The following is a 26,862-nucleotide window of genomic DNA, read 5'->3' as shown; positions in this document are numbered from 1 at the left end:
GGGTCCCCAAACCTGAGCCCAGCCCCCAGGTGTGCTTTTCCAACCTGACCAGCGTCTTTTATCCCCAGAATTTGATCCCTGTTTTCTTTATTCCTGGACCGGCTCTAACCGGGGTCTAATTCTTAACAGGTTTTACCGTCTGGAAACGGACCTTGCAATTCCTGGTGGACTCTGGCTACATGCTGGGAGCGTTTTGGGAAAGGGATTTGGCTTGTGATGCTCCCCTGTCCCCTGAACGCCTGCTTTCCCCACTGCACCCTGGCCTTGGACAGCACAGGGCTGGATGTAAACTTGGGACCCAGGGACCTTTGTCCTTCTCCTCCAGCTCATTCCTCTGACACGTGGTGGGAGGGGCTGAACGCTGCTTCCCTGGCCACACTGTGACCCTGAGCCAGGGCCTTAACCACTTTTGAACCCCCGGTCCCTCTCCCAGTCCCTTATTTTGGTCAGGAGGCCAGGCAGGGAGGAGGCAGGCAGCCAGTGGGGATTGGCTGGTTTAGCCCTGCCGCTTGCAGCCTAACTCAGCTCAGGGACCAGGGACAAAGACATCTCAGGAGGAGGCAGGAGACAGGCGCACTGGACAAGCCTCTTCTGCCAGGTCCGGGGTGACAAGTCTGGGGAGGGGTTTTGTCTGGGTCCCCGCTGAGAAAGTGAGGGTGGTGGTGCATCAAATTGTGGTTACCGGGTAACTGCCCCCCACTGTCCTCCCTCTGGCTGCTGCCTCGGTTGGCCTTTCTGGACCCCAGCAGGCTCTTTCTCGGTATCACTCACCTCTCATTTTCTTCCTCTCTGTTTATTTCTCTTGTGTCCCTCTGTCTCTCTGTTTCTTTTCCTCTTCCTCTCACTTGGCCTCTGCCCCCTGAATTTCCCTGGGCCTCCCCCTTCCCTCTCTCAGCCCCGTGCTCACCCACCTCTAAGCCTCCTGCCCTGGCTCAGGCGCTCGCCTCCTTCACCCTGATCCCCTCCTCAATCCCCATCCCAAACCCTGTAAGTCCCCTCTTCCTTGCCCCCCTCCCCAGCTCCCTCTCTCCCCATCCCTGCTCCCCACCTGCTCCCTTCCTTCTTCCCACTGCTGTCCCATCACTGTCCTCTTCCCTGTCCCCCTCCATATTTCCCTCTGTCTCCCCATCCAAGCTCTCAACCTTCTCCACTCCTTCTCCCCATCTCTCTCCCTCTTCATCCACCCCCTCCCTTGTCCTGCTGCTCCCCTCCTTGGCCCCCTGCCTCTACTTTTTATTTATTTTTAAGGACTTATTTATTTCTCTCCCCTTCCCCCCCCCCACCCCAGTTGTCTGTTCGCCCTGTCTGTTTGCTGCATCTTCTTTGTCTGCTTCTGTTGTCAGCGGTATGGGAAACTGTTTCTTTTTGTTGCGTCATCTTGTTGTGTCAGCTCTCTGTGTGTGCGGCGCCATTCCTGGGCAGGCTGTGCTTTCTTTCGTGCTGGGTGGTTCTCCTTATGGGTGCACTCCCTGCGCGTGGGGCTCCCCTCCGTGGGGAACACCCCTGCGTGGCAGGGCGCTCCTTGTGCGCATCAGCTCTGCGCGTGGGCCAGCTCTGCACGGGTCAAGGAGGCCCGGGGTTTGAACCGCGGACCTCCCATGTGGTAGACAGATGTCCTAACCACTGGGCCAAGTCTGCCACCTCTGCCTCTACTTTATGAACCACCTTTGCTCCCTCCAAGTCCACCCTCACTACCCCTTTTCCTCGCCCTCAGAGCTCACCCTCTGTGCCTGCTGCCCTGCAGGATGCAGCTCCTGAACCTGTCCTGGCTGGGACCCGGGCCCACAGCCCCCTCCCCGTGGCTGCTCCTGCTGCTGATCGGGGCCTCCTGGCTCCTGGCCCGTGCCCTGGCCTGGTCCTACGCCTTCTATGACAAGTGCCGTCACCTTCGATGCTTCCCACAGCTCCCAAGGAGGAACTGGTTCTGGGGCCACCTGGATCTGGTGAGTGGAGACCACAACCAGGACTGGACTTCCCGAAGGGTCAGGAATGGGGCTCAAGGAGCTGAGAGATGGGGATCTGGCAGAGTCTAGGACACCCACCCTGCAGGTCCATCTCTCTCCTCCATGTACCCTATGCCCCAAGGCCTTTCTCTCATTCTTATCCCCCAGCCTGCTTGGGGTCACTTTCCTGACTGTCTTCCCCATATCAGTGCACCCTGTCTCCCCCAGGGGCTCCCAGGTCAGGCTGCATGGGGCCCATGACCTGCTCTACTCCCAGGCTATACCCTGGGTATTGTGCCTTCCCCAGGGCACAACCCAGTGTCTGCTCTCAGGGCACCCCATGGCAGAGTCTAACGTTCTCTGTACCGTGGGGGCACAGCCGGGCTAGAGGGGGAGTCGCCCCACCCACCCCTCCTAGGCACCTTCCTCTTCTCATCTTGCCCGCCCCCCTAGAATTACCAGTGTGTCCCGTTGCCCAACCTGGACAAAAGTTGGCTACTTCCCTTTTCAGAGGCTGTCTTGGAATTCCAAGCCTTGACCTCTTCAGACTTGACCCTGCTCCCACTTGTATTAAATGGTTAATTATCTAGATGATTGTTAATCATCTTTCTCTCCCATTAAGCTGGTTGGGGGGGGGCAGGTACTCTGTCCACAGTGCTCAGCCAAAGAGCTGGTACACTCTAGGCGTTCAACAAATGTTGACGTCCTAGAGGTTCAGCTGACCATCTCCTCCATGGGTCATCCAAGGCCAAAGGGAGGAACTCTCCCTCCTCTGGACCAATTCTGGAGTGTACACAGCTGACCAGCTCTCATAACATCCAAAGAAGAGCTACAACTTGGGAAAGGGCTTTCCAAGCCAAGTTCAGGACAGAAGTGAGGAGTCCAAGCTCTTCCTGAAGGTTCACTGAAATTACGGGCCTTGGAATTCCCTAAGGCCACAGGATTGTCATAAAATTACTGCAATTCTACCTCCTGCATGACCTTAGAGTCTGGACTTAATGCCCCTTCCCCTCCTCCCATCCCTCTTGCTCTATGACCTAAGCTTAGTCACTCTCCCTCTCTGGACCAGTTTCACCTAGCACATTGAATCTTCACTGCAGGGCCCATGGGGAGCAGGCAACAGGGTACACAGGTGAAAGTGACTCATGTCCACCTGTTTGGAGAAGACTGGGCATCAGGCACAATGGGGCATCCCTGGGACGGGGGAGGATGGATCAACAAAACGGACCCCTGCCCCATCCCTGCAGGGTACGTGGCCTCAGCCTTTATTTGTGAAGGGCCCCTTGGTGGACTTGTCTGTAGGTTCAGGGAGAAGATGCATGGAGATACTCTGCACCCACTCTGGTGGGCAGGTGGTGTCCAGGTGGGAGTACTGTTCTGAATGAGTTCCCGACTGTTCTGAGGGAGGGGGCTTCCAAGGCTGGATTGTGCACCATCTGTAGATCCTGCCCTGGGGAAGGAACACCAGAGTGACCACCATACAGGTTCTCCCTCCAGGACCTCTTTCACAAGCTCACCCCACCTGCCCTCCTCCATGGTTTGTCCTGACGCAAATCTCTACACCACCCCGCTCCCTGTCTCTCCCCTGAGGGATCTCCACCATCAGGGCCTCCACTAAGATCTTCCTGCAGAGGCCTCCCCCTCCTCATGACTACTCCTCCAAGGGCTCTCCCCACAATTCATTTTCCAATGCCCCTTCCCGGTGCGCCTCATTACGGCCCCTCCCACATCAGCCCTCCTGCCCCCTCCCACATCCCAAGCCACCTCCCCTTCTGGCTACCAGCTGTGTTGGAGCTTCTCCCAGCTTGAGAAAATCTGTCTTCTCTCAAGCTCTGCCTCTCAGTGGGTGGAGAACGTGTCTTCTAACTCTGCCTTGGATCATGTTCTTGAGACCTTGAAATACCAGGACCTTCTGGCCTCAGAGACACCAGACACCCCCCATCACTGTAGAATCCCTACAGTGTTTGCACCAACGTAGGAGGTTGGAGCAGTGTTTCGGGAGGTGGAGACCTGTAGGCGGCTGCTCCTAGGAGGTAACTGCACACCAATGTTTGCAGGTCAAATCAACAGAGCAGGGCTTGAAGATACTGGAAAAGCATGTGGCCACCTACCCCCAGTGTCTTGTGAACTGGTGGGGGCCCCTCATTCCCGTTGTCACTCTGTGGCACCCTGACTTCATCCGGTGTGTCACCAACACCTCAGGTACCCATGCCGAGCTTGTGGTGATCATGCTGTGGGGGCTTCAGTGCTATTAAGATCCTTTATCCCAAGCTTTGAGGGCCTCTGCAGGGGTCCCTCTTCCCCTCTTCTCTCTCAGCCATTTTTCTATTTCGGCAACCCCTTATTTCACTGTCAGCCCCACGGTGGACCCACTGGGCCATTTTAGTCCCAAGAGGCCTCAATCCAAAACCCTGTTCTGGAAGAACCCCCAGTATTGGGGTGATGGATCTAGAGAGAGAGATCATCAACCCTATGTGGTCAGGAATGGGGACAGAGAGACAGAGATGGGCTGGGCCAGCCCAGAGGTAGGAGCCAGGCTTCTGCCGGGCAAGCTGGAATTCGTCCTGGAGGAGAGGGGACTGGAACTGGGTCTGGAACAATAAGTAGGAACTTTTATGCCAGGTGCAGGGTGCTGCTGTGGGCACTGGTAGTGGGTGACTCTGGGCAGGACCCTAGACTCCCCTATTGCTGAGTTTAAGCAAAGGAACAATATCCATTGACTGAAAACTCCAGGAACAACTGTCATCTGGCACAGCTGGATCCAGAATTTAAAGGATGTTATCAGGAATCTGTCTCCATCTCTTAGTTCCACTTTTGTCTGGCTCAGCCTTACTTCCAAGGCAGCTCTTTCCTTGTGGTGTAAACAGTGAATCCCAGAATCTCACTTCTGATGGGAAAGCTCCGACAATTTCCCATCTTCACAAATGGCCTGGATTTACTTTCAGTGTCCTGTCTGAGTCACAGGACCAATTCCTGAGCCAGTTGCACAACTCTGATTTCCCACTCTTGGACTTGGGACCCTGAGAGCTATTGTTTTTGGGGGCAGAAAACAACTTGAATATTAAGAACTTAGGTCATGAATTCAGACACAGCTGTTCTTGGGTCTAAGTCTCCCCACTTGCTATTTGAAGGGCCCTGTACAAGTGACTTCATCACCACGACCTCTATCTCCTTCTTGGAAAAATGGAGATGAGAGGAGAACCAAGGTCAGGGTGATGTTTTTCTTTTTTTTTATTTTATTTTTATTTTTTATTTTAATTTTTTAAATTCATTTAAAAAAATATTACATTCAAAAAATATGAGGTCCCATTCAACCCCACCGCCCCCATCCCACCACTCCCCCTACAGCAACACTCTCTCCCATCATCATGACACATCCATTGCATTTGGTAAGTATATCTCTGGGCATCACTGCACCTCATGGTCAATGGTCCACATCATAGCCCATACTCTCCCACGTTCCATCCAGTGGGGAGGGTGATGTTTTTGAACCAAATGGAGAAAAACCTTTCTGCTCCTGTACCTAGAGACCCTGCAATTGTTGTGTGTCAGGCTCTGTGATCCACGAGGAGGCTTGGTGTGGAGGGCGAGCAGCTGGCTGCGCTCCTGGAGCTCAGGTCTTGGTCTCTGCACTCCAGGTGCTTCTCTGCAGCATCATGGAAAGGTCTGGAATTCATCTTTGTTCCTCCCCAGATTCTGATTTTGGAAAAGGGTCTTCTCTATACACAGGGTCTGGCGAGCATCTATGGGGAGGTGTGGCCTTGGTGGGTCAGAGCCATGTCACGCAGTCATCTGCATCTTCTGCCCACTTTCATTAAGCACATCCTCTTCACTATATAGAAATTCTGCCAGCCACAGTCTTCTGCTGCTATGGTCTCTGTGCTCCCTTCAGCTGGGTGGGTGACACAGGGGTGAGTGACAGGAGGAGCCACTGCCCCTGCCAACTTGAGCCCTTAACTGTCAGACCTCCAGTCATTTCTGGTCTTGTGTGGATATGTCTATGTGATGTTTGCTGTGTAACAACACCTGGTCACTTCTGGTGTGTGCTTACACCTGGAATCAAGTGTAAATGTTCTCCATCATGTCTGGGGCTCAGCTGTGGCCATGGATATTTAGGTTATGTCAAGGTCTGTCTAGGTCTTGGCAGAGATGCTGTTTAGGGGAGTCTGTTTCCCCTCTTGGTCATGTCTGAGTGATATTTGTGTCTTTTCTGAGGTCAATTCTGGAATGAGTCTGGTTCCCAGGATCACGCTGGGAAATATCTGTGAACTTATTGGGATCATGTGTGAGGCAGGTATAAGGTATGCCTGGATCACCTCTGGTCCATTTGGGGACATGAACAAGAGCATATTAATATTTTGTCTGGAGCAGGACTGTGGGGCAAGCAAAGGACAAGTTAGATTGTCTCCAGCCCATGTCGATATATGTCGTATTATGTTATGGATATATTAGTGTGTCCCATGCATGTTGTGGCCATGTGAGATATCACGGTCCGTATATGGAGTTGTCATACAATGCTGAGGTGTTTGGGGTGACCTAGGTTCACAAGATGCTCTTTGTAGAGTGTTGGCTGTGCTCAGGTGCTTCAAAATATGTTGGCCATTAGAGGAGACATGCTGTGCTGTGCTGTGGCATGTTGATCCATGTCAGTGTGTCTAAGCATGCTGGAGCTTGTCTGTGGGTTCTGTCTTTCCTGTAGTCTGTGGCTGCAGCCTGGTCTAGTTCCCCTCGCCTCCCCCTGCTCTCTGCTTGCTCTCTGCATGGCTCCACTCCTGCAATGCTGGGTTTGGTGGGAATGAGGGCAGAACCGCCACCTGTGACCCACCCTTGTACCCTCCATGGCTCCTGATGACCCATCTCACCTGTCAGCTGCCATTACACGCAAAGACGTGATCGTCTACCAGTTCACGAAGCCCTGGCTAGGTGAGTAATTGCAGGCAAGGGGGGTTATGAACAGTCATGGGGGCCAGGAGAAGGGGTGCCCTCACCTATTGCCCATGGCTGTCTCTACTAGGGGAAGGACTTGTGATGAGTAATGGTGACAAGTGGAGCCGCCACCGTCGCATGCTGACCCCCGCCTTCCACTTCAACATCCTGAAGCCCTATGTGAAGATTTTCAACAAGAGCACGAACATAATGCACGTGAGTCCCTTGAACCTGAGGTCCCAGATGGAACTGGTTTTGGGTGGAATGGACTTCAGATACATCTGTAATGGAGTCTTGGCCCTGTTGTGTGGCTTCGAGTCCATTGCTATTTCTCTGTATGCCTCAGTTTCCTTATCTGAAAATGGTGATAATGATCTACACCCTGAAGGGTGATCAAGATGACTTCATGGAAACATGCCCCTCAATCATATATGTGATTAGAAGGCATTGGTTTTTAGGCTCCCTACCAGAATCCTTGGACTCCTAAGACAGTGTTGATGATAATGATGAATGCTGCCTAGAAGCTATTCCTGAGGAACTACTTCAAAACTCTGATTTAAAACATTAGAGTTGATTACTGTTGGAAATCTATGGGTGAGTTGGTTGGCTGTACTGGATGTGGATGGGTTCATTCATGCATCTGTGATCAGCTGGGGTTCTGGTAAGCAGATATGATTGTTCAAGCTTGCCTCTTACATATGCTTGGGGCTTGGCTCACTCAGGCTGACCTAAAATAGTCTCTGCTGGGTGAACGGTAGTTTTCTCCTTGATATCATTCATGCTTCAACAGGCAGCCCAGGCTTGCACACATGGCAGAGGCAGGGTCCAAGACATTGAGAGAAAATTGAAATGCCTCTGGAAGTCTAGGTTTAGAATGATCATTCTTTACTTTCAGTGCATTCTATTAAACAAATCAAGTCACAAGACCAGCCTAGAATCACAAGATGGGGAAGTCAGCTCCACTTCCTAGTGGAAGAATTGGCAGTCACATTGCACAGAGTGTGGCTATAGGGTGAGATGAAACATTGGGGAAAAATAGAGTAATCTGTCTGTCATTTTCCCTACTTGTAATCCAATAACTTAGTTTGTCACTCTTTCATGGATTCTTCGAGAACACACAAGACTCGAGTCAGAGTCAAAGGAGTTAGCTATTCATGGCACAATGTATGCTTCATGTTGGTTTTGACTCTTTCCCCAAGTCACAAGTCACCCAAGTCTCATAGGGTGACACAGGTATGCTTAAATCAATGCCTGGCCATGCAGACCATTGCATTAGAGGGTAGGAACACTAATTTTAGGGAATCTGCAACTTGCATAGGAAGAACAAGCATGCTTGATTTTGGTCCAAGAGAAGGCATTACCTCATCCCTCAAGGATGCTTGCTGCAAGCACAATTCTGAGAAATGGTTCAGGTAAAGAGTGCCAGGTGTTTGAATTCCTGGCATTTCCAGAAAGAATGTAAACTCCTTCGTAGGGCCCATGAAGGACTGCTTCTCTCAACATAGGGGGTATTTTTCTAATCAGTCCATAACAAGGATGATAATGATGGCCATAATGAAAGATAATATTTATTAAGTACTTACTATGCATCAGAAACTGTGCCATTCTAAGATATATGTTGTCCAATTTAATTTTCTCAACCCTATGAGGCAGAGATGATCATTTTTGCCCTAACAGAAATGTTTAAACAGAGGCTCAGCGGGGTTAAGGACCTTGCCCAGAGTCATTCAGCTGTTACCTGGTCTCCTTTATCTGACACAGAAGATCAGCTTAACTTTTATGCAAGATTTGACAGCTGGTACCCAGAAGAAGATGTTCATTTGATTGAGGACATACAAGCACAGCATGCCAAATTGTGGCTTGAACCCTTGTCTCCTGACTCCCAGGCATGGAATCTTCATGTCCTGTCACTGACGCCTTCCACTCCCACTTAAGCCTGGTTGTCCCTGAAAGTGGATGCCTGGTGTGAAGGACCAGGCTGGGTTCTGAGTAGATTCCAACCTGGTAAGTGGGCTGAGGTGCACATAGGGATCATCCCCATTTCTTTCCCTCTCTTTTGCCAGGCCAAGTGGCAGCGCCTGGTCTTGGAGGGCAGCTCCTGTCTGGACATGTTTGAGCACACCAGCCTCATGACGCTGGACAGTCTTCAGAAATGCATCTTCAGCTTCGACAGCCACTGCCAGGAGTGAGAATTTGGTCCATTCACACAAGGGAATAGGTGGGGGAGAGAGAGAGGAGTGATTATAGCAATGAAAAGGGCTTTCCTGGAGAAGGAAGGTCAGAGCAGAGCAATGAAGGACAAGGGAGGGGAGAGAGAAAGAGAGGAAGTTCCAGGCAGTGAAAATATTAGAATAAAGGCAAGGAGGGCTAGAAGAGTAGGACAATGAGGCACCATGGATTGGGGTTGGGGAAGTTATATCTTAAGGACTCTCATAATCCAGGCGACAGTGTAGGAATTAATCCTTACGTTTCTTTAGAAGCTATGGAAGGGGACGAGTAGATAAGAGGATTGTTCTGAGTAAAGCTTTGTAGATCTGTTCCTTTGTAGGTCTGATTTTGACTGTTGTGTTGGCATTGGACATAAAGAGACAATAGAGAGGGCTGGGCCAATGGATCCATTGGGAAGATGATGCCTGAGATGGATGGAGAGTTTGGGGGAGGAGAAGGAGCATGCATGATGGTTATTGGTCAGGAAGGGAGAGATAGTCATGTAGTCCAAGCTCTGCCCTGAGGACATGAGGACTGAGAGGTAGCTCACTGATATGTGGTTGCAGGGAGAGAAGAAAGTCTGGAGAGGCACACCTCCTGAGTCATCCCCACCATGTATCTCTGGGGAAAACTTTTCCTGGATGCTCAGGTTCCTGGTAGGAGGTAGCTCCCAGGTTTTGTTTGGAGATGCTCCTTGGCCTTCATGGGTGTTAAGTTGTTGCTTCCCTTTATGTCCTCCTCCTCCAGGAAGCCCAGTGAATACATCACCAATATCTTGGAGCTCAGTGCACTTGTGGCGAAACGGAAAGAGCAGATCTTCCTGCACAAGGACTTGCTGTACCGCCTCACTTCTTACGGGCGGCGCTTCCACAGGGCCTGCCACTTGGTGCACGACTTCACAAATGCTGTCATCCAGGAGCGGCGCCGAACCCTCCCTGATAAGGCTGCTGATGAGTTCCTCATGGCAAAGGCCAGAACCAAAACTTTGGACTTCATCGATGTACTCCTGCTGGCCAAGGTGAGCTCCCTTGGGATCTGAATTCAAGATGTAGGCAGGACCTTGATCTCAATTGTTAGACCAAAGAACTCGGATTCAGTCCAGAGGGCACTTGTGAGCCATGCGAGGTGTTTGAGAAAGTGGGGGATTCAGTATCTTATAAGGTGAGCAAATGTCTCTTGGGGAAGGCAATGTGTAACTTTCAATGCACATTACCAGTATATCATCTCATACCCCAGATTGCTAGGCTTTTTTTTCCTTAGAAAGCTCTCATTATGCAGAGATGGGAAAATATTTATGGAGCATTGATTATTTCCATTAGTGTCAAAACAAGAGACAAGGACAACAGCGAGGTGGATTGTAGGGTGGGGGCTATGGGGATGGTGGGGAAGGGAGGTTCTAAGAGTGCAGGGTGTGCTTGAGTTTCTGAATGGATGATGGCTCTTCAGACAATGTCTTGGTTAGGGTGGGAGGCTCTCAGAGCTGGAGTGATTCTGGAGTCTTGCAATCTCTTCAGGATGAGGATGGGAAAGAACTATCAGATGAGGACATCCGAGCAGAGGCTGACACCTTCATGTTTGCAGGTGAGAGTCCCAGCCTGGGATCATGGTAGCCATAGGCGACTCTCCAGTCCAAAGTCTTGGTGGGTGGACCCTGGACCACTCTATCCTGCACTGTCTTCCTTAAGGACTCCATGGCAAGGAGCTGCCTGCCCTCTGGTGTTTAATCAATCCAGAGGTTCAAGCCCACCTGACTGTTCCCCTCAGGCCATGACTCCACGGCCAGTGGCCTCTCCTGGGCCCTGTACAACCTCGCAAAACACCCAGAGTACCAGGAGCGCTGCCGGCAGGAGGTGCAAGAGCTCCTGAGGGACCGCCATTCAGAGGAGATTGAATGGTGAGTGCATGTTCTCATGACCTGTCCCTAAGTCCCTCTCATTGCCTCTGCTCTCCAGATGGGGACAGAAGAAGATCTTTTGGTTGATTCTTCCATTATTGATTAGTGTGACTAGGAGGAGAGCCCAGTGACAGGCCATGGTACGCAACCTGGGTCTCAATGGAAATGGTCCAGGTTTTGGGTGAGAAAGATCTGACTTCGAATCCTCAACCTCCTGTTAATTTTCTGATTTATGAAAATGGGTTATGTCTTCTCTCCAAGACTGAGTTTCTTCCTCTAACATGGGACTAATCTTCAATCCCCAGGGATCTGTGAGAGTTAGCAGCAAAATGTAAGGGCAGATGCTGGTTAGGACATGGTCAGTTAATGAGCTTCTCCTTTCCTCCCTTGCTTTTCTTCCTTGAAACCATGGTTTTCTGAATATCTTTGCTCTCCTGAATATTTTCTCTTCTACTGCCACATAATTCCTACTCTATTGTGTGGCCCAGGCATTCTTTGAAGACACCTATGGGTAAGAACTTTCCATCTCTTGCTGAGGAAATCCTCCATCACCCATCTGCCTTGAATTGTACTCACCCCACCTCTGCTCACAGCCTCCGTCTGGTCCAGGCATGATCAAGTCTCAAGTTGTACCTTCCAGGCACTCCCAGACTGGTGTGAGAACATTCCCATTTCAAGAGACTCCCAGCTCACATGGGCTGGTTTAGGGCTAAGAGAAATTAAGGAACACCTAGGGTGGTGGTGGAGTGGAGAAACCATCTCAACTAAGATCTTTTTTATCAGTAGTCATTTAGGTGCTTTAGGCCAAAGAGTACAGTGCTTTCAGCCAAAAAGACAAATGCCAACTAGAGAGGGAAAGGGAGAGATAGAGGAAAAGAGGGAAGGATTCCAGCAAATTGCATAAACCAGGGATGTCCAAATCTTTTTGTAGTTTAGGGCTTCCTGCCTTTTCTCCCGTGATGGTTTTGCAGAAGGAGCCAAGGATGTAGTTGGTGCTGTAAACTTTGGAACCTCAAGCTGTCCTCATTACCCCTAGAACTGATGAGGCTTCTTACAACTTTCTCCTTTGCCAGGGGTAGGACAGAGTCACAGCTGTGTGGAGTAATCCAAGTTGTGCAGGTCTAGACAGTAGTTTGTCAGAGAGCCTAATGAGGCTTCACACCTGTTTCTCCCCTCCCTGGGTCAGGGATGGAGATGCAGGTGTGGGCAGCAATCTATGCAGTGCAATTCCAAGATGCCTGCAATAGCCCTGGTAGACTTCTGATTATTCAGTCTGTGCCAGCCAAATGTACCTGCAGTTACCTGGATAGGCTGGTGCAGGTTCTGCCAGCTTCCTCCCTGCCAGAGTTGGGGCTGAATCCTAGGCTAGGGCTGCAGGCTGATCTGGGTGAAAGAAATGGGTTACTATCGTCACTGTGATTATCAGCATGGCTTCCCCTCAGGCTAGGGATGTTGTCAAAATGGTGGCTGGCCTCTTTCTAACTTGGACAGATTCACATCCCAGCTTTTCCTAGGGATTTTCCTTAGCCAACTGAGTCTACTAATTAGTAGCCAAAATCAGCACCAACTGTCTCCTTCTCCCCTGTTTGTGGGAAATGGAGCTTCAAATTCCAGCCACAGAATAGCTCCTCAGACAGCTTATGCTGCCAAGGTAGGACAGTCACTGGCCTCCATGGATTGGCTGGTAATTTCACAGAGAGCCTGGCGCAGGTCCTTCCAGCTTCCTTCCTACCAGAGGTGGGGCTGGGGCTTTGGCTAGAGCTTCCATCTGGCCTGGATGGAAAGAAGGCGGCCCCAGCAGCACCATGATTTCCCCTCGTGCCAGGCACAGAGTTAAGATGGTGGCTCCTGGCCTCTTTCTGATTTGGACAGGCTCAAACTTTAGCTGTTCTCAGGATTATGCTTTAGTGCACTGCATTTACTCCTCTGCAGCTGAAGCGGTGCTCAACCATCTCTTCCTCCCCATTTTTGGGAACTGGAGTTTTCAGTTTCAGGCATGGTGAGATCCATAGCTCCCAAGGCAGCTTGTGCCTCCAGTGGATATTGGGCACTGGTCTCCAGGGCATGGAACACTCTTCCTATTGAGTATTCTCTGCAGATGGGCTGTCTGCTCCTTACATTCCTTCAAGGATGTGGCAGAATGCTCTTCTAGTCTCCTGGAGCCCCCTAACAGGTGCTTCAGCTAGCTCCAGATAGCTGTGGGGGTTTGCTAACTGCCCTGTAGCAGGAGCTGATTTTAGGTGATCCTTACTCTGCCACCATCTTGCTGGTTGTCTCCCAAATACTTTTGAAGTGTGTGGTGTGAGAGACAGACAAGTTTAGGAGATAAAGATGGTGTATTGCAACAGAGACTCATTGTGGGAAATCATTAATGGATTCAATTGTATTTATCCCTTTTTCATTATAGAAGTTACAGGTTTGTAGAAAACACAGTTTACATACGCCCCCCTATTATTAACAAATTGTTTTAGTGTGGTGCATTTATTGCAATCATGAAATCATATTACTATAATTGTTCTATTAACCATAGTCCATGGTTTATAGTAGGTTTCACTGTTTGTGTTGTATAGTACTATGATTTCTTGTTTGCTTTTTTTTATTTACAAAATTTATTGAAGTTTATCACTCATACATAAACATACATAAACAATAAGTGTATAGTAAAAGTTGTTACCTTAGGAAAAAACCTGCATAACATCATACAGGGCTCTCATACCTTACCCTTCCATCAATCCTTTGCATTCTTGTAAAACATTTTTTAACAAATGTGAAGTAATATTTTGAGGATGATGAATCATCATGATAGATTCATCATCCTCAAAATATTACTACTAATCAAAGTATTTTACAGCTGGTGGTTTTACCCCCAATGCACCTTATTAATATTATTATTATATCATTCATACAGGAGTATACATAAATAATAAGTGTGTAGCAAAAGATGTGGACTTTAAAAGCAAATGAATATAACATCATACAGGGTTCCATAAAACAACCCACCACCAACACCTTGCTTTGTTGTGAGACAGTTGCTACAAATGAAAAAAGAATATCTTCAAAGTCTTACTACTGAGTATACTCCATACATTACATTTGGTGTATTTTTCCCCCAACACACCCTATTATTATTTTTAAAATATTTTTATTACGGAAGTTGTGAACTTGCTGAACAATCATGCTCATGTGCAGAATTCACATATACCATCACTCCATCAACACACCATACCATGGTGGAACATTTGTTACAGATTGTGAGATAATATCATCAGGCTATCACCACTAACCATGGTCTATAGTGAACATTTCACACACTTTTTCCATATTGCCCCATTATCAACACAGTATATCTTTGACGTATAAGCCTTAATATTACAGTATTGCTGTTAACCACAGTCCATAGGCCACTCCAGTTGTATTTTTCCCATGCTTCTCCCCATTCCCTCCACAGGGCAATAGTTATGTATACCTGCTCTAGCTCAGAAAGGATACTCTTACAACTCTCTGTACCATCAATTCTCATCCATCTCTTGGTTCACTGTGATATCCAGTCTCTAGATTATCCTCTCACTTTCTTTCAATTGACATTTACATCCCTAGACTACCCTTTCCATACACAATCCCATATATAAACCAGTTGCTACTTACTATAATGTGTTACCATCAACTCTATACATTTCCACACTTTTATAGTGAAGTTAATTACAACTTCTACGTACATTAAATCTCAGTTGTCATTCTCAGCCCTTCCCTTATCTCCTTTAAGAAACCATCACCTACCACCAAGTCTTGAAGCTGTTTTCCTACATTACTTTTAGAAGCTCTGTGGTTCTTGCTTTTACATGTAGGTCTTTCATCCTTTTAGAGTTAATTTCTGTACAGGGTGTGGGATAGGGGTCCTCTTTCTTTCTTTTGGCTTTGGATAGCCAGTTCTCCCAGCATCTTTTGTGAATGGACTTTCTACCCGACCTGGGTGGGTTTGACAGGGTTGTCAAAAGTCACTTGTCCCTAGATGTGAGGGTCTATTTCTCTTTCTTCTTTCTTTCTTTCTTTCTTTCTTTCTTTCTTTCTTTCTTTCTTTCTTTCTTTCTTTCTTTCTTTCTTTCTTTCTTTCTTTCTTTCTTTCTTTCTTTCTTTCTTTCTTTCTTTCTTTCTTTCTTTCTTTCTTTTAAATGTTACATTGAAAAATATGATGTCCCCATATAACCCCCCCACCCCCCCCCACCTCTCCCAGATCAACAGCCTCTTCCATCATCGAGGCACATCCACTGCACCTGGCAGATACATTCTGGAGCACCGCTGCACCACATGGACAGTGGTCCACATTGCAGTCCACACTCTCCCCCAGTCCAGACAGTGGGCCATGGCAGGACACACAACGTCCAGCACCCATCCCTGCAGCACCACCTAGGACAACTCCAAATCCTGAAAATGTGCCCACATCATATCTCTTCTTCCCTCTTATTACCATCAGCAGCTACCGTGGCCACTTTCTCCACATCAATATTACAATTTCTTCCCATACTATTCACAATTGTTCCCCAGGAAACACCAGTAAGTCCACTCTAATCCATTCTCTATTCCTCCATCTTGTGGACCCTGAGATGGTTATGTCCAGTCCCCCTCTACCTCAAGAGGGGCCTTAGATTCCACATGGATGATGGATGCAATTCTCCTGCTTGCAGTTGTAGCCATGAGCTATCAATTTGGTTCCTTTGGTCTATGTGTCTGTCTTCAGGTCAATACCATGATGTTTTTACACTGTAGCTGAGTAATATAATTTATTTATTTATTTATCTATCTATTTATTTATTTATTTCTCTCCCCCGCCCCCCCCCCCGATGTCTGCTCTCTGTGTCCATTCGCTGAGTGTTCTTCTGCAACCGTTTCCATCCTTATCAGCAGCACCGGGAATCTGTGTTTCTTTTTGTTGCATCATCTTTTTGTGTCAGCTCTCCATGTGTGCAGGGCCATTCTTGGGCAGGCTGCCCTTTTCTTTCATGCTGAGCGGCTCTCCTTATGTGGCACACTCCTTGTGCATGGGGCTCCCCTAGGCGGGGGACACCCCTGTGTGGCATGGCATTCCTTGCTTGCATCAGGACTGTGCATGAACCAGCTCCACACAAGTCAAGGAGGCCCAGGGTTTGAACCGTGGACCTCCCATGTGGCAGGTGGATGCCCTATCCATTGGACCAAGTTGCCTTCCCTGGGTAATATAATTTAAACTTTGCATGTGTGAGTCCTCCAACCTTGTTTTTCTTTCTAAATATGTTTCTGGCTATTTGGGGTCCCCTTACACTTCGAAATAATTTCGATAATTGTGTTTTCCACTTATTTAAAATATGCTGGGGGAATTTTTTATCAGGTTTGCATTGACTCTGTATATCAATTTGGGTATTTGGGCAAAATTGTCATCTTAATGATATTTAGTTTTCCAATCCATGAGCATGGGATGTTCCTCCAATTACTTAGGCCATTTTTGATTTCTTTTAACAATGCACCATAATTTTCTGAATACAAGTGCTTTACATCCTGAATAAGTTTATTCCTAAATATTATTTCTTTTAGTCTCTGTTGTAAATGGAATTGTTTGCCTGACTTCCTTCTCAGATTGTGCATTACAAATGTCTTTTTAAAAGGACACATATTTATTTATTTAAAAAGAAACTTAGATTACACAAAAAATATATGGGGTTTCCATATGCCCCACTCCCTAGCACTCCCACATTTTCCCACATCAGCAACAACCTTCATTAATGTGGTACATTTGTCACAATTGATGAACTCATCTGGGGCATTGCCACTATGTGAATACTATAGTTTACACTCTTTCCTGCAAATTGTTGCAAATTATTATATGATATACAATGGCTTGTATCTGCCATTGAAATATCATTCAGAATAATTCCCAAGTCCCAAAAATGCTCCTAAATTACACTATTTCCCCTCCTCTCTCCCCTCAGAAACTCCAGTAGTCACTGCCTCCACACCCATGATAAAAAGTTCCTCCATTCCTTGGATCACAAATCTAAAGTAGACCAACTGTATGTCTACTCTAGTCCATTGTGTGTTCCCCAGTCCTAAGAGTTCTGTGATGGTGATGCCCACTTCACCTCTAATTGAGCAGGGGCTTAGGTACCATGTGGCAGATGGATGGGGCTTTCTTGCTTGCAGTTACATGCTCTCTCTGTTCCTTGAGATGGTTGTTGTCAGTCATCTTCTCCTTGTTAGTTGTCCTGGGTGACTCCAATGAACTGTAGAGTAGGTGATGCAAGTCTGTTGAGATTCAGGGCCCAATTGGCCCATGGACAGACCAAAGATTTAAGTCTCGTGGACATATAACTATCAACTCTAGTACTAACTGTAGGTTCAGATAGAGGGTCAGCAGAACCATATGTAGGGAAAGCACAACTGAGTCCTACTCTATCACAATAGAGAATGTAAATTCCAAAGTAGGGCCCACTGGCAGGGCACCAAATTCCTGAGCTGTCTGCTCTGTATATAGTGTCTGGATATCTTCAGAGACCTCAGAAGACTTGCTGTTTTTGGTAATATTTACTTTGTCAGTCTATGCATTCCTGCTGAGATGTGCTTAAGTGGATCATCTGAATCTTGAAGACTTTATGTTGAGTGAAGCAAGCCAGGCACTGAAGGGCAAATATTACTTGACCTCACTGATATGAATTAAGGAAACTGAGCATGATCACAGAGCTAGAGTCTGGAAGATATGCTTACAGGAGATAAATGTCTTGTAAAGTCTATTTCATATGATTGAAGTATAGCTACTCCTGCTTTTTTGTTGTTGTTGTTCAGTGCATGCATAGAATAACTTTTTCCAGCCTTTCACTTTCAATCTGTTGGTGTCTTTGGGTCTAAGTTAAGTATGTTAGACATCATATAGGTGCCTCATATTTTCTTTTCCATTCCACCAGTCTGTTCTTTTCTTTTTTAAAATTATTATAGTCTTTTCAGAAAAAGATACATAGATCACATAAAATGTTACCTTAAAAAATAAAAGAGGGTCCCATATACCCCTACTTCTCCCCCCAACTCCTCCCACATCAACAACTTCTTTCATCAGTGTGGCACATTCATTGCATTTGATGAATACATATTGGAGCACTGCTCCACAGCATGGATCATAGTTTACATTGTAGTTTACACTCTACCCAGACCGTTCAGTGGGTTATGGCAGAATATATAATGCCTTGCATCTGTTCCTGCAATATCATTCAGGACAACTCCGAGTCCTGAAAATGCCCCCATATCACTCCTCTTCTTCCCTTTCCCTGTCCTCAGTATCTCTTGTGGCCACTGACTCCACATGAATGATGCAGTTTCTACCCACTCTCTAACCCAACCCCAGCATATAAGTGCATTAACTTCTCCCCAGCATGGAACATGATTCCTGGGGATAAGCCTCCCTGGTGCTGAGGTATTACAACCAAGCACCAGCTAGTGATGCAACCAGAAAAAGATTTTGTATATAAGGAGTGAATGGTAAAAACAGAGAGTTTATATGTCTAATAGACTTCAAAAAGGGTTGGGAGATCATCATAGGGGTCCTGCTTATGCATATCTCAGCAGGATCTCAGAGACAGCCAAAGTAGACACAACCCCAGGTAGTGGTGCTCTGAGGGCTAAGGAGGCACACAGGTCCTACAGTCTTAATAGATGACTCTGGAGTTCAGTGCCTTGGCAGTGGCCCTCCTTTTCAATTTGTGTTCCTGAGTGTGATGGAGTTGGACTCAGATGTGACCTGTCTATGCATATTTCCTCTGTGCCTTTTACTGAACCTTTGATTGGTGCTGGTGCTGATGTATGCTCAGGAGACTTGAATCTCTGGACTGGCCACGGGCCAGCTGGGCCCTGAACCTCAGCAGGATTGTTGGACTTACCCAGGTCCACTACCAGGGAGTAGGCTTGTCAACCACCACACCAGGGAACAGGGAGAGGCTACAGCTGCAAATAGGGGAATCCCATTCATCGCCCATGTGAAATCTAAGCTCCCTCTTGATTTCGAGGTGGATTGGACATCGCCATCCCAGAGTCCTCAGGATGGAGGAATAAAATATGGATTAGAGTGGACTTACTGGTATTCTACTACTGAATTATTGTGACTTTAGCAATGGAAGGAACTGTAGTCTGTTTCTTTTGATTGGGGAGTTTAAGCCATTCACATTCAGCGTTATTATTCTAAAGGTTTTCTTTCATCCATTTTAACCCTTGGGTTTTATCTGCAATATTTTACTTTCACCACTCTTTTGAGACTTTCAGTTACTTTTACTGATATACTCTTCTTTTCTAGATTGTTTTCCAACCCTCTCTCTCCTGTCTTTTCTTTTCAGACTCTGGCACACCCTTTCATGTTTCCTTCAACACCAGTTTTTTTGTTATCTGTGAATATTCTAAACTCGGACTCATGTTTGAAAGACAGACTTGCTGGATATAAGATTCTTGGCTGGAAGTTTTTCTCTTACAGTATCTTAAATACATCATACCACTGTTTTAGTGCTTCTGATGAGAAATTGGCACTTAATCTTATTGGTTATCCTTTATATGTTATGCATTGCTTTTCTCTTGCTGCTCTTAGAATTCTTTCTTTGTCTCTGCCATTTGACATTCTGATTGGTATGTGTCTCTGAGTTGGTCTTTTTGGATTTATTTGGATGGGGGTACATTGTGCTTCTTGGACAGGGATATCTATGTCCTTCAATAGGGTTGGGAAACTTTCTACCATTATTTCTTAAAATATTCCTTCTACCCCTTTTTCCTTTTCTTCTTCTTCTTGGATACCCAGGACACATATGTTTTCACATCTCTTGATGTTGTTTAGTTCCCTATGACCTTGTTCACCTTTTTCCATTCTTTATTTCATCTGTTCTTTTGTATTTTTTCCCAGAGGTCATGTCTTCAAACTCACTAATCCTTTCTTCTGCCTCCTGAAATCTGCTGTTTTACAACTCCAGTGTATTTTTAATTTTATTTTTTTTTAAAAAGATACATCGATTATGTAAATATTACATCAAAATATAGGGAATTCTCATATGTCTTGCTCACAACCCCTCCCACATTTTCCAACATTAACTACACACTTCATTAGTGTGGTATATTTGTTACAATTGATGAATACATTTTGGGGCATTACTGCTAAGCATGGATTATAGTTTATATTGTAGTTTAAACTCTGTTCAGCACAATTTTATAAGTTACGTGAAGATAAATATGACATAATGTTATATGTATCATTTCTCTGATAATTACTAACTTTGAGCATACTTTCATATTTGAACTCCCATGAATTCCTAGTTCATATCCATTGCCTATCTTTCTGTTGGATTTGCTGTTATTTCTTTTGTTGATTTTAGAGAATTCCTTGAGTACTTAGGGACATTTGGCTGTTAAGTTTGTCTATGTTGTCTGTTTTTAGAAATAACAGAAATATTCTTTGTTATTAATGTTTATTATTAACATAACAATTGCATTTTCTATTACTTCCTTAATTTTGATGCATTTTCCTAAATTTTATTTGGTCTTGCAGTTTGTACTTTTTGGATTTTAAGAAGTGTTTCCTACCTCTAGGCCACAAAATTGTCTTACATTATCTTCTTTTTCCCCTCTCCCCACACCTGTGAGATGGTTCACTGTCTGTTTGTTCATTGTTGTTTTTTTTCCATTGTCTGTTTTATTTTTCTTCAGGTGGCACCGGGAACCAAACCCATATCTCTCATGTGGAAGTGGGCATTCAACTGCTTGAGCAACATTGCTCCCCACATTATCTTCTTTAACTTTTAGTTTTACCTTTCTTGATAGGTATCTAGTCCACCTGTACTATATGGAATAGATGATGGTCTAGTTCTATTATTTTCCGTATTATCAGTTGTTTGAACACTGCATCCATCCATGCACAAGGTCTTATTGGGTTGAACTTTACCCAATGTTAAGTTTTCACCTATTTATGTGCATGTCTCTGAGCTCTCTGTTCTTAGTCATGAATCCATTTTCCTGTTCTTGCGCAGGAAAACACTATTTTTTTCCCTCTTCTTTTTCTTGTTACAGCAGCTTTGCAATAGGTTTTGATATCTAGTGGAGTAAATGTCCTTCTTTGATTTTTTTTGGTTTTAAATTGACCTAGCTCTTCATGATCTTTCATTCTTTCAGAAAATTTAGAGAAAGTTTATCAAGTTCTTAAAATAATTCAACTAGATTTTTACAGGATTGAATTGAATTTGTGATTGTCTTGTGGAATAATGATTACTTCATGGTATTAGCACAGACTGTCCTAGAGTATGAATGGATCTCCATTTATTCAAATAATCTTAATGACTTTTAATGGAGTAAGAGATTTCTGCCTAGAGATTTTAAGTATCTAGTTTTAAATTATCCCTTAGACACTTGTTATTATGGCAATTATTATATTCTATTGATATTTTGCACAATACCAGTAGGATAGTATTTACAAGTTCATTTGGAATGAAGGGCTTTCATATTTCTTGTTATATTTAATCCAGTTATTTTATATTATTATGATTACTGTGTTTTATTATGTTTTCCAACTGGTTGTTATTTTTTATAGAAAAGTTAATGACATATATATATTTACATTAACTTAGAAAATACTAAAGATGGCACTTATATCAGTGGGGAAAATGTGGATCGTTTAATAAAACTTCTTGGGAGAACTGGAGAGCAATCAAGAAAAACATTCAATCTGCTTCTCAGATCTTCTAACAAGATAATGTCCACATGAAACAATGAATTGTTAAAAACAAACAAACAAACAAACGGTAACCAAACCCAGTGATTGTATTTAAAAAAGAAGTCTTAAAACTTCTAGAAGAAACCATGGGGAAATAGGAGGCCTTATTTTGACACAAGTCTCAGGAGATGTGCAAGAAGAAATTGGTACACTTTTAGAAGAAAGAGATTCAAAGTAGTGTGAATGTAGTATGCCACTATATAATTTTTTAAAATGCAGAAATGTAATGCTGGAAGAATACACAAAGAATTAATATCTTGGATAATGTGTGGGTAGGGGAAGTTGGTATTGCTGGGTCCTAGTGGTGCTCTTTTGTAGTTTTCAAAATTTGAACCATTTGTCTTTATAGCCATTGAAATGTTAAAGAGTTACACAAAAAGAAGGGCTAAATAATTCACCCCTTTACTGAATTCTCAGTGTTTATGAAAATTTTCCAGTGGGTTCTTTTGTGCTTTCTGAAAATAAAGACATTATCAGCCAACGACAATACCTTTCCTCCTATATTTTAAATTACTGTAGTCTTCTTTTTTCCTTGTCTAATTGCATTAGATTGTATCTCTCATAAATGTGAAATAAGAGTAAACCATTGGCTGTGCTTATTTTCTTATTCAATCGTCCTTTGGTTTTGTTTTCTTACCATGCAGAATATAAATATACTATTTTCATGCAAATTTTCATGGCTGGTTTCTGCGTGTTGGTTTTGTTTAGAAGATTCTAAAACTAGCTGTCTAAATTTCCTCTGGCATTTTCTGATATTATTTTTCTGATCCTCAAGTTTCTGATCTATCAGGGATTTGTTTTGTTATAGAGAGTCAGAGCTAGAGAGAGGCAATGAAAGCGTCTCATGGGGCAAGTTGGAGCTGGGGGAGTCTGTCTTTGCTCCCTGGTCAATTGTGGGGGGATCTCAACAGGGACGACCTGGCCCATTTGCCCTTCCTGACCATGTGCATCAAGGAGAGTCTGCGGCTGCATCCCCCAGTCACCCACATCTTCCGCCGCTATACCCAGGACGTGGTGCTCCCGGACGGCCTGGTGATCCCCAAAGGTATCCACAGTGACACGGATGGGGACCCTTGGGCAGGGAGCTGGTTTCCTTAGGCATTGGGGGCCCTGGTCCTGACTGTTCCCTCCTCTTCCACAGGTGTAAACTGCCTAATCAGTATTTTCGGGACGCATCACAACCCGACAGTCTGGCCAAATCCTGAGGTGCTGCCCCTTCCCCAGTGATTTCACGTCCAGGGACCTGAGGGGATGGTGCAGAGTCTTGCCCCGGGAAACCAGACCCACCTCCCCCACCCTACACACATCTGCCTCTCAAGAGCATGGTGTCCTGGGAGAATAACCTTAGCTGTCCTGCCTCATCTGCCCCAGGTCTATGACCCCTTCCGCTTCAACCCAGAAAACACCCAGAAGAGGTCACCTCTGGCTTTTATTCCCTTCTCAGCAGGGCCCAGGTGAGGCCAGTGGGCGTCTGGGGTGGGGAGCAGGAGAAGGGTGACTGGGGTCTGGGATTGCGTCTAGACCTGATTGTGGGGGAAGAGGAGGTTCCAGGTGGCCGGCTTTCTAATGCCCCTCTTTCCCCTCCCTGGGAGGATGGACAGTGACTGAAGAAGCTGAGTGAGGTCCAAGGAGAGGTCCCTGGCCTTCTCAGAGTCCCCTCCTGCACATCTGCTGGTCTGAATGGGGTTTGGAGTCTGAGCCAACTCTGAGGACATAGTCACACGGGGTTCCTATGCATGATTAATGTCCACTGCTCTATTGCTCAGGCTGATGTGGGAGAAGGTTGGAGTAGTAGACGAGGTCCAGGAATGATGGCGGCCCAAATGGGAGTCCTGGGCACAGTCCAATTCCTGATCCCGTCCGCAGGAACTGCATTGGGCAGACGTTCGCCATGTCCGAGATGAAGGTGGCCCTGGCGCTCACGCTGCTGCGCTTCCGCGTCCTGCCAGGCAAGACAGAGCCCCAGAGGAAGCCGGAGGTGATCCTGCGCACGGAGGATGGACTTTGGCTGCGGGTGGAGCCACTGAGCGCAGGTCCTACTGGATGCATCGACAAAGGGCCTTAGACCCCATCCCTGACCCCACCCATTCGCCTTGTAGATTCCCTGGATTAAAACTTTGCTGTCATCTCTGGTCAGACCTCACTGTGGTTCAGCAGACGGCCTTTGGAGACTGAGTGTATCCAGGGGATGATGGTGGCAGTTTGGAAGTGGGGCTGCTGTCTTTATTGTCTAAGACCTTTATTGTCTTTCAGGCTGACCTCAGAGGCCCCACCATGATGGTGAGTTCTTTAAGAGCCCAATCACCGACATTCTCCTGTGGGCCAGAGGGAGCCGTGGTGGTGTTTGAGCAGGAAAAGGTCCAGGGTTAAGGATGGATTTAAGGGGACAGCTTGAGGTTCTGAGTCGAGGGAGAGGAGCTCTTGTAATAGCAGATCCTTTTCTCTGGGCCACAAAGGCATCTGGCCTGACTAGAACACAGGGTAGAAGGCTGCAGCCACACCCAGTCCACGACTCACAGTTCCCTCCTTATGTTGCCAATGGCCCATGCAAGGACACTTGTGACTGCCCCCTTCTAGCCATCCCATCAGTGGTCCCCTTCTCCTCCCTTCAGGTAATCTCCCTTTTCTCTCCTGGTCCTCTGATGATGCTCAGGCAGCCTTGAGAAGAGATACCAGCTGAGTCCCATTGTGTACCAATTGGTCTTCTAAACCCTAGCAGCAGGGTGCATCCCCACCTTTCAACTCTGGGTTCTTTCATTCCATCACAGGCTAACCTCTCTCATCTTGGTGTGTGGTGTGGGGAGGACGTTCTTGTTTGACCCCAGACAGTCATCGTGAAACCCCCAAAACAAAAGTGAAAATGGAACATGTTCTGTGAAATGATTGTCTTCACATCTCACCTCTGCTTATGCAAGTGAATTCCCCTCTCTGTACCTCAGTTTCCTCAAATGTAAAAGGAGGCCAGCAAAAGGACTTAGGTTATACCAGTGACTAAATGTAAATGGCTTAAAGTATTTCCTGGTGCAGGTAAAAAGTAAATAAATGTGGGAAGCAGATTTGGCTCAACTGATAGAGCATCAGCCTACCACATGGGACATCCAGGGTTCAAATTCAGATCCTCCTGAGCCATGTGGTGAGCTGGTGCATGCGTAGTGGTGATGCATGCATGGAGTGCCATGCCACGCAGGGGTGTCCCCCACACAGGGGAACCCCATGCACAAGGAGTGCACCTGGTAAGGAGAACCACCCACCACAAAAAAAGTGCAGCCTGCCCGGGAGTGGCACTGCGTATGTGGAAAGCTGACGCGGTAAGATGATGCAACAAAAAGAGACACAGATACCTGGTGCCATTGACAAGAACACAAGCGGACACAGAAGAACACAGAGTGAATGGATACAGAGAGCAGACCACAAGGAGGAGGGGAAGGGGAGAGAAATAAAATAAAAAGTAACTCTTTAAAAAAAAAATAAACGAATGTGACTACTATTCCTTTCTCTTTCAGAAAGCTTGTCTCTTGTAAATACAAGCATGATCTCTCTGAAGACTGGTATCTCTGTTATGCATTTTAAGAGTGTCTTGGAACTCAAAGGCAAGACTTTTGATCTTTGTGTTCATTGAATCAGCTCTCCCCCTTTGAGGGCTGTGCAGATGGGGAATGATTGTTTCTGAAAGCGGTGGGAGCACCTGGAAGTACAATGGTGTGGTGATGTCATAGAAGCTTCAGTTAATATCTCAGATTAATATCCTGTTACAAATGTTCTCTTTTCATTGCCCAAGGGTGTCTTCATCACTGAGCCACAGCTGACCCTAAAATTCATCTTTCTAGCTGAACTTCTCTCCATCAAGACTTCCCAGGCACCTTCGACTCCTTCCTGTTCTCCTAATATTCCCTGTCTCTTTGCACCACGGAGTTCTTTCCCATGCTTTTATGGTTACTAGGTTAATTTGTTACTATCTTTATTTAAAGAGAACAAGCCTAGTTATTTTATAATGTGTGTCTGATCACTGCAATATCTGAAGTCCTTGTGTATCTGTCATTTTGTCTGTTGGTTTTGCTGGTTGTTATTCATGGTGTCACTTTCCTTGTGTAGCTGGTGTCTTTGCATATTGACTGTCAAATTTGGATAATATTTGTAGAATTTGAGGAAGCTATCTTTTTCAAGAGAGTAGTCTTTGGAACCATGCTGGAGCTCATTCATGTTAAATGAAGTCCAAGGCTATGGGTAACCAAAATGACTACAGCAACTTAATCTCAAAGTGTAAATGCTCTTGAGAGGGACTCCTTTACTTGAGTTTGCTCTCACACGGGGTGCAGCCCTGTCAGATGTCCGCTTGTGTGAGCAGGGTCTCCTTTGATTCCTCTCCTTGTAACATTCCTGCAATTTGAATTCCCTATCCCCTTTACCATGAGGCCATCTTGTCCCTGAAAAGAGAAATGCCCCCAGAGTAAAAGAATAATTCATATTTATTTTATCTCTAGGTATCTACTTTCAATTGAGTACTGTCTTCATCATTCCATTTTGTATTTTCAGGTCATTTATTCACTTAAGAAGATTGCAAAAGTATCCATCTTCTAGAGCTGTTTTAAAAGTGTTGGAAGGTTAATCCAAATAAACTGAATTGCTATTAAAGGAAACAAGAAGAAGATGGGGGCACAGGGATACTATTGGGCAGGGCTTTTCACGCTTGAGGGGGACTAAGGATGGGGGGATGGGTCAGATGGCCCAAGGAATTGGGGGGAGGGTTGGGGGGAACAGATGAACATGGGTGATCGTCGGGTACGTGGTCGAAACAATACTGTTGAGAAAACACTTTAGAAAATATAATAAGGGGTTATGGTCATGGCCAATGGGGTTAACTACCAGGGCAGATGGCCCCTCTTTGGAAATGGTGTTTATGTGTGATAAATCTGGACTCAGATAGGATCTCCCTTCATAAGACTTTCATGCTAATGTGCTGGAGGTGCAGTTAATGTTGGGGTTTAAGATATATTTAGGGGATTTGAATCTCTGGACTGACAATGTGATAGCCAGATCCTGAGCCTCAACAGACTCCAGCACCTACAATCTGATTTATTGGACTTACCACACTCAGCTAAGATGGAGGTGAAGAAGGACAACCACCACACCATGGA

At 46.0% G+C, this 26,862-nt stretch overlaps 1 protein-coding gene across 3 annotated transcripts; it reads left to right on the top strand.

Moving 5' to 3' along the window:
• Positions 1-422: 422 nt before the first annotated feature.
• On the top strand, positions 423-26,196 carry LOC101420844 (cytochrome P450 4F2-like). 3 transcript variants are annotated; one of them, XM_058292580.2, is made up of 13 exons: positions 428-598; positions 1,745-1,943; positions 4,001-4,145; positions 6,813-6,866; positions 6,958-7,085; positions 8,933-9,054; positions 9,825-10,095; positions 10,592-10,658; positions 10,842-10,971; positions 22,639-22,772; positions 22,869-22,933; positions 23,099-23,181; positions 23,594-23,853. In XM_058292580.2, the coding sequence occupies exons 2-13, from the start codon at positions 1,746-1,748 to the stop codon at positions 23,790-23,792; spliced, it is 1,596 nt and encodes a 531-aa protein (XP_058148563.1). In that variant the 5' UTR covers positions 428-598; position 1,745; the 3' UTR covers positions 23,793-23,853. The 3 variants fall into 3 exon arrangements, with proteins under 3 accessions (XP_058148561.1, XP_058148562.1, XP_058148563.1); XM_058292578.2 differs by lacking the exon at positions 23,099-23,181 and having other exon boundaries at positions 423-598; positions 23,594-26,196; XM_058292579.2 differs by lacking the exon at positions 23,099-23,181 and having other exon boundaries at positions 423-598; positions 1,715-1,943; positions 23,594-26,196.
• Positions 26,197-26,862: the final 666 nt, after the last annotated feature.

This window comes from Dasypus novemcinctus, unplaced genomic scaffold, assembly GCF_030445035.2.
Source record: "Dasypus novemcinctus isolate mDasNov1 unplaced genomic scaffold, mDasNov1.1.hap2 scaffold_124, whole genome shotgun sequence".
Taxonomy (NCBI): domain Eukaryota; kingdom Metazoa; phylum Chordata; class Mammalia; order Cingulata; family Dasypodidae; genus Dasypus; species Dasypus novemcinctus.
The sequence above is the reverse complement of the archived record's forward strand: the minus strand, read 5'-3'. Positions and strand labels throughout refer to the sequence as shown.

What these genes read in the sequence shown, in the direction of transcription:
- LOC101420844 (XM_058292578.2), top strand. Translation starts at nt 1,746, where the DNA reads ATGCAGCTCCTGAACCTGTCCTGGCTGGGACCCGGGCCCACAGCCCCC. An exon ending in ATGTACTCCTGCTGGCCAAG is followed by an intron (nt 10,096 to 10,591) that starts GTGAGCTCCCTT and finishes CAATCTCTTCAG; the next exon opens with GATGAGGATGGGAAAGAACT. An exon ending in CGGCCTGGTGATCCCCAAAG is followed by an intron (nt 22,773 to 22,868) that starts GTATCCACAGTG and finishes CCTCTTCCACAG; the next exon opens with GTGTAAACTGCCTAATCAGT.